At 39.4% G+C, this 14,536-nt stretch overlaps 4 protein-coding genes and 1 non-coding gene across 9 annotated transcripts; 3 read left to right on the forward strand and 2 right to left on the reverse strand.

Annotated features, from left to right (window-relative positions):
- Positions 1-1,983: 1,983 nt before the first annotated feature.
- LOC124188800 (mRNA-capping enzyme-like) lies at positions 1,984-5,833 on the reverse strand. 4 transcript variants are annotated; one of them, XR_006872489.1, is made up of 7 exons: positions 5,595-5,833; positions 4,905-5,412; positions 4,664-4,846; positions 4,503-4,600; positions 4,233-4,426; positions 2,688-2,864; positions 1,984-2,577 (listed from the first exon to the last, which is right to left on the reverse strand). XR_006872489.1 is itself a non-coding variant. In XM_046581660.1 (7 exons), exons 1-7 carry the CDS (start codon positions 5,696-5,698, stop codon positions 2,807-2,809), a joined length of 1,218 nt encoding a protein of 405 aa, XP_046437616.1. In that variant the 5' UTR covers positions 5,699-5,833; the 3' UTR covers positions 2,603-2,806. The 4 variants fall into 4 exon arrangements, 2 of the variants coding, with proteins under 2 accessions (XP_046437616.1, XP_046437617.1); XR_006872490.1 differs by lacking the exon at positions 1,984-2,577 and adding an exon at positions 3,966-4,141 and having other exon boundaries at positions 2,603-2,864; positions 5,595-5,832; XM_046581660.1 differs by lacking the exon at positions 1,984-2,577 and adding an exon at positions 4,069-4,141 and having other exon boundaries at positions 2,603-2,864.
- A 165-nt stretch (positions 5,834-5,998) lies between these two features.
- On the forward strand, positions 5,999-8,142 carry LOC124206750 (fatty acid hydroxylase domain-containing protein 2-like). 2 transcript variants are annotated; one of them, XM_046604174.1, is made up of 8 exons: positions 5,999-6,063; positions 6,330-6,479; positions 6,550-6,693; positions 6,766-6,869; positions 6,937-7,082; positions 7,150-7,334; positions 7,411-7,540; positions 7,602-8,142. In XM_046604174.1, the coding sequence occupies exons 2-8, from the start codon at positions 6,463-6,465 to the stop codon at positions 7,875-7,877; spliced, it is 1,002 nt and encodes a 333-aa protein (XP_046460130.1). In that variant the 5' UTR covers positions 5,999-6,063; positions 6,330-6,462; the 3' UTR covers positions 7,878-8,142. The 2 variants fall into 2 exon arrangements, with proteins under 2 accessions (XP_046460130.1, XP_046460129.1); XM_046604173.1 differs by having other exon boundaries at positions 6,028-6,258; positions 6,361-6,479.
- Positions 8,143-8,942: 800 nt separating this feature from the next.
- Positions 8,943-11,075, reverse strand: LOC124206734 (retinol dehydrogenase 11-like). The gene is made up of 9 exons (XM_046604172.1): positions 10,800-11,075; positions 10,480-10,740; positions 10,157-10,393; positions 9,943-10,075; positions 9,806-9,873; positions 9,600-9,665; positions 9,477-9,520; positions 9,297-9,386; positions 8,943-9,220 (listed from the first exon to the last, which is right to left on the reverse strand). The coding sequence occupies exons 1-9, from the start codon at positions 10,876-10,878 to the stop codon at positions 9,116-9,118; spliced, it is 1,083 nt and encodes a 360-aa protein (XP_046460128.1). The 5' UTR covers positions 10,879-11,075; the 3' UTR covers positions 8,943-9,115.
- Positions 11,076-12,437: 1,362 nt separating this feature from the next.
- LOC124206777 (fatty acid hydroxylase domain-containing protein 2-like) lies at positions 12,438-14,063 on the forward strand. The gene is made up of 6 exons (XM_046604175.1): positions 12,438-12,621; positions 12,696-12,799; positions 12,869-13,014; positions 13,097-13,281; positions 13,355-13,484; positions 13,555-14,063. The coding sequence occupies exons 1-6, from the start codon at positions 12,524-12,526 to the stop codon at positions 13,792-13,794; spliced, it is 903 nt and encodes a 300-aa protein (XP_046460131.1). The 5' UTR covers positions 12,438-12,523; the 3' UTR covers positions 13,795-14,063.
- A 196-nt stretch (positions 14,064-14,259) lies between these two features.
- Positions 14,260-14,332, forward strand: Trnar-acg. The gene has a single exon. It is a non-coding gene; the product is annotated as a tRNA-Arg (tRNA).
- The last annotated feature ends 204 nt before the right edge of the window (positions 14,333-14,536 follow it).

Raw genomic sequence — 14,536 nt, forward strand, 5'->3', positions numbered from 1 at the left:
TAACTCGTCTACTGTTCAGGATATTTTAGAAAATGAACAATTTTTCAGAGTAAAATCAGCACATATTCTTCCTCTAAAATCAGAGCTAGAATTGTAAGTGGAACAGCGGTTATTACTAACATACGGGCTAGCTTATACAATAGTTAAACATATACAGCTTCATTTATATAGATAGCCTTTGGAGTTTGGACTGTGACTACTTCTTTATCGTTAAAAAATTGTTATTTTGGTCGTACAATAAATAATAGAAGTTGAAATTTTCAAACATGTGCTGTCAAACCATCCAAGCTTCTTGGCGAAAAATAATCGTGTGCATTTACACTGGGACGAAGTGGTCCAATTCGTCCTATACTGTAGTAAACTCCACTTGAAGTGGAGTTTACTACAGTATGATGGGACAAATTATGCACATTTTAACAGCTAAACGTTTATGCTTGCAAAACAAAAGCTCTCGATGAGCACCTCTTGCAAAAGATGAATCTGAGTGCAACAGTGAATGGCGATTTTCTCTTGTGCAGATTGTTCGTCGTCAAGCGTGGAAAAATGAAAATCAATGCCCTTATAACTTATTGTCAACTTCGAATCGCATTGTATATCAAGATTTTTGTCTTCCGCGAGGTCTTCCGTTTGTTCCACGGATTAAATCCCGTAAGCTTGCCCATCCTCCATTTCGGTATATGTGCGGGTCTACTCAAACCGTTACTACTTTCGGTTCTTGCTATATGTGGCTTTATGTGCAAGTCAAAAGTTTAAATCTCGCGGGTTCAAATTAGCGCATTTTGTAGTAGCAACATGCCAGTAGCTCCTATAGATATGGGCAGCACGGAGGCGCTTTGACCCGGAATTCACAAGCACCACTGCAGTTCACTCGTAAAAGAAGAAAAAAATCTTAACACTGTTATTTTACCAACTTTCTTCTTTACAGTTAGTGCATAAAGGCTTCAAGCATATACTGTCCTATGATGCTTGCAGTATACAAGATACTTGGTCGTACACGGATTTATCGTCAAAGGCCTTTTCAAGAAGTTTCCCAGTGAGAAAAAACCGGAAAAAAACAAAAGATGACATAAAATAAATATTGAGGACTTGAGAACCGATTAAGACAAGTGACTTTTACCTAAATCTGGACACATGGACCAGCAATCAATCAATCCTACCATGAAAAGGGAATCCCCAATGTGAAATTAAGTACTGGGGGCTTCAGCCATGTTGCAACAAAATTAATTATTTCAATAAAGCTCGGCGTCTCGAATTTTATTTAATTTGGAATTTGTTATGTTCACACGGCCACTACTAGGCATCACGGGTCGGCCAACAGACCCGGTGGAAGACGACTTGATACCATCAAGCATGATGTTACTTGCTACATTTTTTCTACAGCCAACTATGCGTTAGACGATAACTGGTACCCGTAAGGAAATCTCAACCCAACCCCAAGAGACTCTTTTTACGTGTAACAACCCCTTAGCCAATCCCCAGCTAGGGACCCATAGTTTAAACTGCCCAAGTGTGTCCACCGCACTACGGCGATGGCCTGCCCTGGCTGTAGCAATTTGTTGAATCAGTTGACGCTACATAATCGCTTCCCGAGGGAGCCACAGCGGCTGTATGAGCAACTAACAATTCTCACTTGGGGGTTCGAACCCTGGTCTCAACGTGCAACACTGCACCCACTCATAAATGACGCCTTATCCAATACACCCACTCGCTCCCTCTTAATAATTGAAAAAGAAAATGCTTTTGTATTTCAGTGGATGACCAGCAAACATGAAATAATCGGGTGTATCGATGATGAATCGATATCGATACTGTAAAATGTAAACACACGTTGTGAAACAAGAATCCGGCGAATTTAAAAAGAGGCGCACAAAAAAGCCCAAACTGTTCTGGCGATATAGGCGATAGTCGATGGCCGCCGACCGGCCGACCCGGATCAGTTCCTGCGGCCTATGTTGATTGAAATTTAATAAAAAAATTCTTTCAGTTGTCCCTAGAATTCGATATTTTTGCCACTTCACTGTATTTAATGTTAAAATTTTAGTTCGCGCTTTAGCCTTAAAAAAAAATACTACGTAAGTAGTTAGGTCGCCCGACCCGGATATATTTGAGTCGTTTTTTAAATTTTAAAATTGCAGTTTAAAAAATTACAAAAGGTATAGCTTGATTCAAAGTACCTGATCAAAACAGTCAAAGAATTTTGTCCGAGGTGAAACAAAGACAACAACAACACACTCCATTTGCTCGTGTCTTAATAATTCAACAAAGGGTAAATCGAGCCAGTAGTGTGTTTTGTGTCTGTTGAGTCGCCATGAAAAAGGAAAAAAACAACAATAAATAATGGGCGTTGAATAATACATAAATCAAACTTCTCCTTCACGCCAATTTGCTCAATTTGACGAAATTAAAGAAAAGAGCGGCCGACTTCCTCCTATCATTCGATCAGCAACTGCAACAACTACAGTATATAAGGTGAGATGGACACGTCCGGATAGAAATACGCGCGATTCACCACATCAAAAGTCGTAACGAAGACCCAGCACAAAGAGAAATTCAAAATCGATTCGAAAACGACTGATGCTGCAAATGAAATGAAAAAGTGATAGAGATGACGAAACGCTATTACTATGTACACAACCTTTACTAAACAACATTCACAAGAGAAAAAGACAAATTGTCAAGGGACTCACCAGTCAGTCCGAAAATTCTCCTCCTCCGACAAGATGCAAACATCAAAAGCTCACAGGAATATCATTCTCACTTTGATGTTGTTGTCCGCTTTTCATCAACAGAGCGTTTCCAGTGTTTCTTAAGGAACGTACAGTTCCAAAGTGTTGCAGTTGAAGAGGAGGTCCGTGACTCCTCGCCTATAGGAGAAAGATGAAATTAAAAAACTGAAAGACCGCGTGAAAAACAAATTTTATGCGATTTTATGGCGTCTCAAAAAGTGTTAATTGATGAGGCTGATTATTAGAAAAAGATGGTAAAACTCGTTACTACTTTGCTTTGGAACTGTGTGACGCATGCATCATTAGATCAGATATTTTTACATCCTAATCACCCTCGAAAATACAAAGGACCCAATCTGCCGCACTACTCAACGATTTTCTTGGGATGGGATGTGGCAAGAAAACTAATAAAATTTCGGGAGGGGAAGGGGTCATTGGGGTCAATAACTCGATTGCGTGACGACACCTAAAAGGCGCCATCGGCATTCTAAAGGGACTGGGTTACATTACTATCGAGAGCTATAACAGCCAACGCGCAAGAGCGGCCATCATATAGAATCATTTAACTCTGATTGAAAAGAGAGAGCAACTGTTAAATAGACAGGTTTACCAAAAACATCTGAATCAAGACATCGGTGACGGCGAATCAACTGTTTCTCACGCAATATCAAATGAAGATCATCCGGAAATAAATTCAATGTTTTATGCACTACAAGCGTCAACTGGGAAAACAAGTTCATTTCGGAATGGCCCCTCCCCAACCTTCAAAAGCGTTATACAAGACTCTATGACAAAGTCGGTGGGCACTAGGCAAGTAATAGGCAGGGCAAATTGGCTATATAGTCGACTATAGCCTAGTTGCTAATATTATTAATTATCAAATGTACTTTGTATGTCACAGTCACGGTTGTACACGAGAGCGCATAAGACGATGACGTTTCTAGAATTTTACGCGATGCGCCAATGAAATTTCGTAACGCCGCAACCCTGTCCAGTTGACGGACAAAATGTCGAATAGAGAGCAGAGTACTTTGAATTTCTACGTACGCAAAATCGACTGGGAAACTAACATAGACACTTATGTAGCTGGAGTGCGCAAATAACTATTTAAAGACGATTGGGTACTCTACCCGCAGCAAGAAAGAACTTTTTGATAAGTCAGTATTTAAAGCAATGGTACCAACAAGAGAACTAAAATCGGAAAATTTAATCCTGGTAGGCCTACAGAATGAAACGTACGAAAAAAAAAAAGTGAATTCGCCTTGTAGTTCGGGACTTAGCTAGCTTATTAGCTATTTTTCTTCTAATCGACTTCGACATTCAGTTATGTGGAGTTAAGCACCTTTCTTTAGACTTGTCTAAAGCTGTCCTTAAAGTTTCCCTCGTCACGGGATTTTCCAGCATGTTCAATTTATCTAAACAAACGAATGAATTAATTAACCTATTATGCTTCTCTCAGAGTTGAAATTTGTTTTGCTTTCAATTAAAAAAATTGGAAAATAATACTTATAATGGCACGTCTGCTGTGGGGATGCGGGCGATCGTTCCTGATTCTGACCAAAATCCATTGTCCGTTAACGAAACGACACTCAACGATGCGAAGATCAAGTTGTTGGATTACATCCGTCATGTCGATAGAGGCAAAATAAATTTCACGATTACCCGGACCACCAACCGCCTGCAATCCGGCAGTGTCAGTCCTACACGAAATAACGAAGAGAAAGGACAAGTAAAAATGATGTTACAATTTAGTAAAGGAACTCGGTGAGAACTTACCCATTTGACCCTTTCTGAATAACGATACGAAAGACACACTCATAATTCTCATCTTCTGTCCACTTTAAAACATTTGTACACGTCCCACCGACGTATTCCTAAAAGGCGCAAAATTTTAAAAATCAAGTTGAATTGCGATGAAACAGTAAAAATGATTTAACCTGGTTTCGTGGGAAGAAGACTAAAGAACGAAGTGGATATTTGAACTCTTTTTCGAATTCGGTATCCAGAAAATCAGCTGAATTACAGTCCAGGCAGTCCACTATATCCAAATTGAAAACCTCGTTCTTAATGGATATCGTTTGGTGCTCCACCGCATTCAATCGCGGCTTCATCAAATTTTCCTTAATAAAAAAATGTTTTTATAAGAATTTTTACGCGAGGAAGTATTCATGAAATTACCTTGACAAATGCGATGCGTTGAAAGGCGTTCATTTTCGTGAGGTTTACACCATTGCATCGAACGGCATCGCAGACGAAAAACGTCAGTATTCCGCCCTTCTCATCCTTGGTAAAAATGCCATCGAGGACGGTGTCGGTTGTTGCTCGACCATCAGTGGAGATGAATTGAACGGCGCGATCAGTGTCCACGAGGAAGAAGTGTTGAGTCATGTTCTCCAAGTAAGTTTGGCCGGAAGAGTCGATGTAAAGTAGAAAACGGGGTCCACATGGTTTAGGCATCATAAAATGAGTCTTCGACAGGACCTGATGGATGTTTTCCATGGATAATGGAATGGCCCACAAGGCTGGGAAGAATGTGTGCTCAAATATACGAGCTCCAACATAATTTCCTAGCAGGACCTGCATTTGTCGGACAAGTTGAAAATCTCTAACGAGACTGACACCCTCAACAGGTTCTTCATCCATAAAGTGGATGTCAGGTTCTTTGGTTAGGAATTGATGTGATAACCTGTGAAATAAAACACAAACAAAATAAATCGTAAGGTTAAGCTTTCTGGTTATAATTTCAATCAAATAGTGGTTTAAACGTCATGCATTTAACCACTGATGTTTTGATTTTCTCTATTAACTATGTTGTGTACAATTTTAGACTTTTTACTAATGGAAGTTGCTGATGATTTCCTTGTATACCTTGGTTGTTGGTTTTGACTGAGAACAAGCTCTGAAAACGCTTTATCTGGGTACCGCTTGTCTCTCGGAACTCGCCGTGGCTTTCTGGATCCACCACGATTCATTTTGAAACAATTTTGAAAATAAACGGTGTTGCTAAGTAAATAACTAAATATTTTGTAGCAATCACAATCAGCCTTCAGCACACGTCTTTTAAATCACTCAGTGAATGTGAATCTGAATCAGCAGAGCAGACAGTATCTAATTTGCGCGAAATAACTTCCGCGCCTAACACACACACTAACTTGCGCGCAATTCAATAATGCGATCACGAAAAAGAAATCGCCATTTGTTGGCGCGCATTTTTGACATTATCACCCCTTTTGTGCTTTTGACGAGTGAGTTATCCCCTTTTTTGTTGTGTTCCGTTGACACCGCCATTGTGAAAGGCACTTCATTCAAATCCTTTGATGAAACTTTAAACTAAGCTGTTAGCCCATATTACTGATTCCCCTAAGAGAAGATAATGCTGCTGACCCTTGCTATCAAAGCTTAGAGATCTTAAAATGTCCTTTAGAGACATTTTATCAAAATCGTGGACTTCACAATGAAATCATTTATTAAATTGAAACCTGCCTCAGTTTGAGACGATTGTGTGACGTCCTATTCGTCATTGAAACATTTGGTAATTCCAGTTTATTTATTTATTTTGTTTTTATTTTTACTTTCTGTTACGGACAATGAAAATTGTTCTAGCCGAAATAAATAATAAAATCAGAACTTTCAGGTAGTGAATGCGATTTCTTCAGCCCTTATTCGTCATGAATTGACGCCTTTGCTCACTTGCTTCTTGGGAACAATCAAATTTATTGCCGTGACGGACCGCCTAATGGCTCTATGTGTTATGTAAGTCCTTTTAATATTATATGCTTTTATTTTGGCCTTAAGACCCGCCTTTCTTCTCTGCCAACATTAGGTTGCAAACGGGGATTCGACTAGAAGTCACACGAAGTCCAAATATAATCATCGCAGAGATGAAACAGTCAAGTTGGCAGAAACCACTTCTCTTCGTTACGGCTTCGCTGCTCTTGCCAATCTTCTACGGCCATACGCTAATGACGTAACTACGCTAATTGCTGCTTAGCTAGCCTACTAATTTGAAGTGTTTAGTAATTTTGGATTTGACATTCAGGTCTCTGCAACAGTTTTGGACAGTTATTGGCATTGCTGCGGAGTCTAAATGGATAACATTTCTTCAACTGGTTGGAACGGACGACTGGAATTTGTACGTCTGGGGTAAATCCTTTTTATTTGACTAATTGGTTTTCTGCGATAACATTTGAGACTACTAAAATTGAAACAGGTATTGTGCTGTCTATCCAAATTCCATTTTGGAGTGTCGGCATCTTGTTCGCTTTTCTGGACTACTACAACTGGCCCAAATGGATTATGAGATACAAAATTCAGCCAGGTACCAACGAGCCAGTCGACTTAAATAAACTTACCGAGGTATTACAGTACCATGTCATATTATACATTGTCAGCCTAAATCTATTATTTTTAAATGTTTTCTCAGACCATCAGAGTAGTACTAGTCAATCAGTGGGTCATCGCTTTTCCACTGCTCATCGCCACCTACTATTTCCAGAAAATGATTCACCGAATGCCAGAAATTCAAGAGCTGCCAACCGTCGAGCGCACGTTATTTGATTTTTTGGTCTTGTTCCTTTTTGAAGAGGTCGGAGTTTATTATGTGCACAGGTATTTAGTAGAAGCCAATGTGTAAGCGTATTTCTAATGCAAATATGGTTGTCTCACCAACTGTTTTCACTGCCAGACTGATCCACCATCCCAAACTGTACATCCGAGTACACAAGAAACATCACGAATGGCGCGCACCCGTCGCGATAGCCTCCATGTATTGCACCGGCACGGAATATTTCTTGCTCTTGAGTGCAGCAGCTGTGGTATGTCCTTCTTATAGTTACCCACTAATTCAGTGAAATTAAAGCTTGTCTTTTAAAATAGGGTCCGCTCCTAATGAACCCTCACATACTCACTTTGTGGGTGTGGTACGCTTTTGTTCACCTGAGGAGCGTGAACGAACACACGGGCTACGAGTTCCCGTGGTTACCAACTGCCGAACATCACAACTACCACCACATAATCAACAATGCCTGTTACAGTCATTCCTATTTCCTAGACTGGCTCCATGGAACGGATAAAGGTTTCCGATCCTACATGTCACGCAAAAAAGCTCTGAATAATTCTACTGAACGTTTGGAAACTTCAAATGCCAATTGAAGTACCATTTAAAACATTTGGTGGCGTTTTCGAGCTTAATGTTTCATTGAAATTGTTGCACAAATGTCTGTGAGGTAAGGATAATGTCGGAGGGAAACATTTTGTGATATTTGATTTTGGGTACAGAACGTCAGCTCTGGTCATAGCTAATTTTGATTTGTCTATTCGATTGCAATAGGTTACGTGCGTGCGATCTGTATTCCTGTTTGTACCATTTAGCCTACTTAATCTTATTACATAATACAATTTTCTTTGTTTTTGGAAAGAATATTATTATCATATCGAAAAAATCTTGCCTATAGTCAAGTATAAATTTGTATCTTGAATGTCAGACAGGGCTGTCGTATAAACGTAAACACAATGCTCCATTCGTTCGCGCGTATCACTAATAAAATATCTATATGACAGACAGGTGCCAATAGAAAAACAAATTACCTTCGTGTGAAAGTATAAACCTAGGACATATCTAAAATATACAACCTTGATTATTCAGGCCATCAAACTGACATCAGCACCTCTTTTATGACCGAAAGTATAGTTTGTTGCTTTCTGGAATGTTCGATTGTAATACTACCAATTTTATTTGAACATGATTCGTCATCGAAGGTTATTTTCGTCATTGCGTGTTGTTATCATTCTTATTATTCTTTCTGGTTCAACAAGTTGTTCAGTAAAAAAAAAATCGTGACTGGCCTGGCGGAACACTGAGCAATGTTTATGATTTTATTACAGCATTCCTGTCACAACACACGCGTTATTATAATTCTGAATTTTACTGCGACAGAAGTTTACGAACACTTTATTGGCTGGCGGGCACCGTAAAAGTATTACTCAACTTCCTGATGGCTCTCTTGGACTTGTCACATGCTGTGAGCAAAGCATAAACCGTCACGCAGGATCACGCTAATTTCGCCTGCAGCGAATTATGGAAATACATAGTCAAACAAACATATGGAAAGAGGCGTTTGCTGTTAGGCAATGGTTTCGATTTCTTAAATAACCAGCGCGATCGCTCCTTCCGTATGAATCCTAGTGAATAATCCTGATCGGCTTGTAGATATAGCGTAAGGATAGAAACGTTTATTCGCTCATAAAACAAAAAAAAAAGATAAGAAGATGAATAAAATAAGAACACGAAGGTTCAAATCGAACTTGAGGCAGTTTTCCTGTTGAAAGACGTTTTATGACGGATACTTTCTTCCTGGGTGATTATCGCCGATTAGATAGGGCATAACTTTTCAGTAATTCCGCTCTTCCGGTTTCAGATCGACACAAGTTTCGCTGATCTCCCACACCTTCTTTGCTAGGTTGGGATTATCGGCCAACTTTGAAGTTTTGATGATCTGCAAATAAATTCAATGGCAAATAGAATTGTAAAATAATAACAAGTCTTAGACAGAACATGAATTTCGATTTTACCCTGCAATCACAGAAAAATTGGCCAGTGACGTCAGAGATTTCGCTGGCTACAGCTACATGAATGGAAGTTTGCGCTCCTTCTTTAGCTGTCTGAATTTCAAAAAGAAAAAATCTTATTCGAAAATAATTTCTTATTCTAAAATAAGATTGCCAAACTAAGAAAAACCAAGCCGAATATACCTTGGAGAAAATAAAAAGGACGAAGGAAGCTGCCATTTGGAACCCTAGCCGAATCAAAGGAATAGTTTATCGAATTAGAAACTAATTTGGAAATTAACTATTTTTTAAAATTTGTTTTCTTACAAGAAGAAGTCGAGCGAAATATTTCAGTGTTTACTAGACCCGGGCACACGGAATTAACCGTAACGCCTTTTCCAATTCATCCGTCAAATGCCGTGAGAAAATTAAAAATTAAAGATTAATTAATTTAGTAACTCAAATTTACTTTCTGTAACTATGTTCAGAAACCCAATAAGAGCCTGTTTTGTTTTGTTACGTTATTTACTTACCGGATTGAGAAATCAGAGGTGCGAGATGCCGAGTGCATAGGACTTGGACCAATTTAGAATTGTAATACCTGCGTAAAAAGAGAAAAAAACGTTAAAAAATCCCGCCATGATCAAAATAAGTAAATTAGTAAATCTACACTCCGTGATATAAACTGCTGTTGTTATAAGACAGCTCCGAATTCAAGTTGTTCAAATCCAAAGTCCTCTTCCAGGTGTACAAACAAGAGGAGACGTTAATAATCCGGGATGGAGCTGATTTCTTTAGCAATTCTAGATAAATAATAAATGAAAGTGTTAACACAAATTAACTAAATCCTATAAGCGTATATCGGAACATAGCCTACGTCTTACCTAATAACAGATTGGTCAACAAGAAGTGGCCAAAATGGTTAGCCTGCATCTGATACTCGAGTCCGTCAGGTGTCAATTTTTTCTCCATCGTCACACATCCGGCGTTATTGATGAGGATGTCGAGTCGAGGCTCATTCTTCAGAATCTCAGAAGCGAATTGGCGAACGGACCAGAGCGAGGCCAAATCAAGGTGACGGACAATCACGTTATCATTACCGGACTCTCGAACAATGTCATCTGCAAAAGAAAAATCAAAATCAAATATTTGTTGAAATGTTTCATCGTACCCAAAAATTGTCAATCGTCAAATAATTAATTGATACCTTTGGCAGCCAGGGCTTTCTTAGTATCTCGACAAGCCAGAATGACTCGAGCACCTCTCTTGGCCAAATCGATGGCCGTTTCCTTGCCGATTCCCGTGTTGGCTCCGGTGATGATGACCGTTTTGCCCGTCAGGTTATTGGTGCTCCTGCACACTCCCCTCATCATCAGCAGGTAAGCTTTGACGACCCCGAGGGTTGCCACAACGAGCAAACCGATCAGGAAAGGTAATGACAACACAAACGTCAACATTGTATAATATCCTATAGGAACAGAGAATCAGCCATAAAAAATAAATTTGAATTTTAACAGCCGTTCTTACCTTTCTGAAAATGTCCAGATTCCAATGATTCAATTAATCGAGGATGGATGATGACGGAGTCTTCATGTAAAATTTCCATCAACTGCTGTTGATGCTGCGTTGGTAGTAATCAATTCTGTTTGTCCGCGCTGGAGTTCGGAGGCCTTCTGCTGGCGCTTGGGAATTTAGAAAGCTCTTTTGAACGGAGAGAGACAATCTCTTTTGTTCCATTGGTGCGTGTAATGCCATCGGCAACAGAGACTGCATGTATACCTATGTATACAGCATAGTCATAAATTACAGTAACTGTTGTTGACTGTTGTTATAACTTGTCATCAGGCCGATAATAAGAAATGATGCTCTTAAAAATAATTAAAGAGTAAGCGTTAGAGTGAACTCTGCTGATATACTGCATGTCTTTGAAAAATTAAAAGATACTTTTCAAAGACGCATCATCGACGCCTTTACCTTTCTTCACATGCGTTGCCGAAAAGAACTTGGCAAAAGTACGTAAATAGTTTAGTTGTTGATGTAAATGGCGAAGGATAAAAAAGGAGAATTTGAATGATTTGAATAAGTGGGAGAGCGGGACAGCGTGAATCGTCTATAACGTCGCCATTCACTTATCTGCATTTTCACCCGAAACCAGTTTTCGGTTCACAAACGGTACGCAAAAACAACAACAACAACCTGAAAACAGGAGAAATTTGCTTAATCTTACACGATTATAAAGCCATTCTCGTTACACGTCTGATGGATGAGGTTATTTAGATATGACTTTCAAGGTGAGGTCATAGCTACTATAACTCATCAGTCATCACCACCTCCGTTTAAATTCGCATTAGACCTGCAGCGCCTGCAGCAAGGCCAGAGAAAAGAAAACACAAAGGGGTCCGCATCAACTCAAATTTGTTTTTTAAAAATAAGTATAATTTTTTTTTTTGCTTCTATTCTCCCTACCTTCTTTTTTAACTTTTTTTTTATTTTCTTTCCTTTTTTTCGTTTATTTTCCCATGTTTTGTTACTTTTAAAAAATTTTACGTTACTTTATTTCATTTTGAATTACTTTGGGTATAGCCTACTTTTTTCATTTTATTTTTGACCAACATCAGAATCAAACTGACGCAGGTGACAATGCCAATTAACTGCATTTGGAATTATTTTAGATATAACTATTGTAGTATTGGCGAGAAATGCATTTATTAATAAATCAGTAGTTTAATTTAAACCAAAGCTATTTTCTTCATTTCATACCTTTCGTTACGTAGAACTTTTCCGGTAATCTTCTGCTGCGAGGCCCATATGCACATAGCTTTTTTAAAAAACTAACAAAAGCTCTGTGATTCCTTTCGCTTCGTACCTGACGGTTATTTGTCAATGTTAAGTCAAGCAACTCGCCACCGCTGGCCACTAAAATGGTCCAAAATATATGGCGACTTACTTGGAATACGTATTTTTGCATATGCAATAAATCCAAAAAGTGTATAATCGAGTTGAAGTGAGACGAAACCTTTAGTGCCCAACGGGGCTGTATAGTATCCCCGACTGTATACCCAAACAGGTTTACACGGGGAGTTCCCTTGACAACAAATAAGGCGAAAGGCGAAACGTATATACTGTCTATACTGTTAAGCAACATATATGACCCCGCCTGCTCGACACTGGTAATTGTGAAACAACAATCGGACCGAGTGGAAGTCTATTCATTGCTGCACAATTCATCATTCTATTGATTCTATTTTGGTATGGAGGCCAAACGAATGGCCGGATGGTGCGGATTCCTAGTATTCTTTGCCAGCACTTTGTTTCTTGTTCCCGTCTTTTATGGCCACACGCTGACGACGTAAGGCTGTGGAAATCAAATAGTGTTGATTTATGGTAGTCTAATTTCGTTGCTTTTTGTCTTGTCGTGTACAGACTTATGCAACAGTTTCGGACAGTTGTTGGTGTCGCTACGGAGTCTAAATGGATAACATTTCTTCAACTGGTTGGAACGGACGACTGGAATTTGTACGTCTGGGGTAAAAAATTTTTTATTTGACTAATTGGTTTTCTGCGATAACATTTGAGTCTACTAAAAATAAAAACAGGTATTGTGCTGTCTATCCAAATTCCATTTTGGAGTGTTGGCATCTTGTTCGCTTTTCTGGACTACTACAACTGGCCCAAATGGATTATGAGATACAAAATTCAGCCAGGTACCAACGAGCCTGTCGACTTAAATAAACTTGCCGAGGTATTTCCACTCAACTTGATTAAAATCGCGGTTAATTTCGGTGAATTGGTGCGTTACTTCATTTTCGTTTATTTTTTTAAAGACCATCAGGGTAGTGCTGGTCAATCAGTGGGCCATCGCTTTTCCACTGCTCGTCGCCAGCTATTATTTCCAGAAAATGATTAACAGAATGCCAGAAATTCAAGAGCTACCAACCGTCGAGCGCACGTTAATTGATTTTTTGGTCTTGTTCATTTTTGAGGAGGTCGGAGTTTATTATGTGCACAGGTATTTAGTAGAAGCCGTGTAAGCGTATTTCTAATGCAAATATGGTTGTCTCACCAACTGTTTTCACTGCCAGACTGATCCACCATCCCAAACTGTACATCCGAGTTCACAAGAAACATCACGAATGGCGCGCACCTGTCGCCATAGCCTCCATGTATAGCACCGGCACGGAATATTTCTTGCTCTTGAGTGCAGCAGCTATGGCACGTGCACAACTATCGCCTTTTTTATATCTTGCCGATCCAGTTATTACAAAACAATTCTTTCTAACAGGGTCCGCTCCTAATGAACCCTCACATAATTACGCAATGGGTGTGGTACGCTTTCGTTCAGCTGAGGAGCGTGAATGAACACACGGGCTACGAGTTCCCGTGGTTGCCATCTGCCGAGCATCACAACTACCACCACATAATGAGCAATGCCTGTTACAGTCATTCCTATTTCCTAGACTGGCTCCATGGAACGGATAAAGGTTTCAAATCTTACATTCGCAAGAAGTCTCATATCAAGTAGGTTAGATCATAAATGAATCACGGGAAATGATGATTAAAGACTCATGCTTCAGAATTAAGCTGTCAGCATATTTAATTTATTTATAACCTTATTGGCGTTATTGGCTCTGTATTAACACATAAATCACAAAACACATCTAGTTATTCCATTCTATTATTAGAAATGGTCGTTGTACTTGTACATACGAAGAGAGCGGGGGTTGAATCAAGGTTGAATCAAGGTTGATCAATTGTAATCATTGTAATACAAATTCGAATTCGATTTGATCCAATCCTGGATTATAAAACTAATCCTGCGCCAAGACCAGGCAAAGACTGCGCGGAACAGACGTATTAATGTTTCGCATTACCGACTTTAAGCTAGGTCTACGATGGCAGACACGAATAGAAATTACTAAATTAGATGAAGCCTCCCTGCCGGCTTCATGTGTATAACGTAATTAAATCGTTTCTACAAGAAAATGACGGTCCTGTGGCCCAATGGATAAGGCGCTTGCCTACGGAGCAAGAGATTCCAGGTTCGATCCCTGGCAGGATCGATTAATATCAGCCTTTTGTCGTTCGAAAAAAAGTGGTTTCCAAATTAATACGTGGCTTTCCAATAGGCCGTGTTATCTAATAACGAAAAAGTTGGCCTACCGTTCATCAGTGTGTATATTGCTGATGCTGACTGTCCACTCCCGACGTCATGGTAACAACAAGTTGACAACTGATGCATCAAGGAGAGACTTCAACTATATAAA

This window comes from Daphnia pulex, chromosome 2 (assembly GCF_021134715.1).
Source record: "Daphnia pulex isolate KAP4 chromosome 2, ASM2113471v1".
NCBI lineage: Eukaryota > Metazoa > Arthropoda > Branchiopoda > Diplostraca > Daphniidae > Daphnia > Daphnia pulex.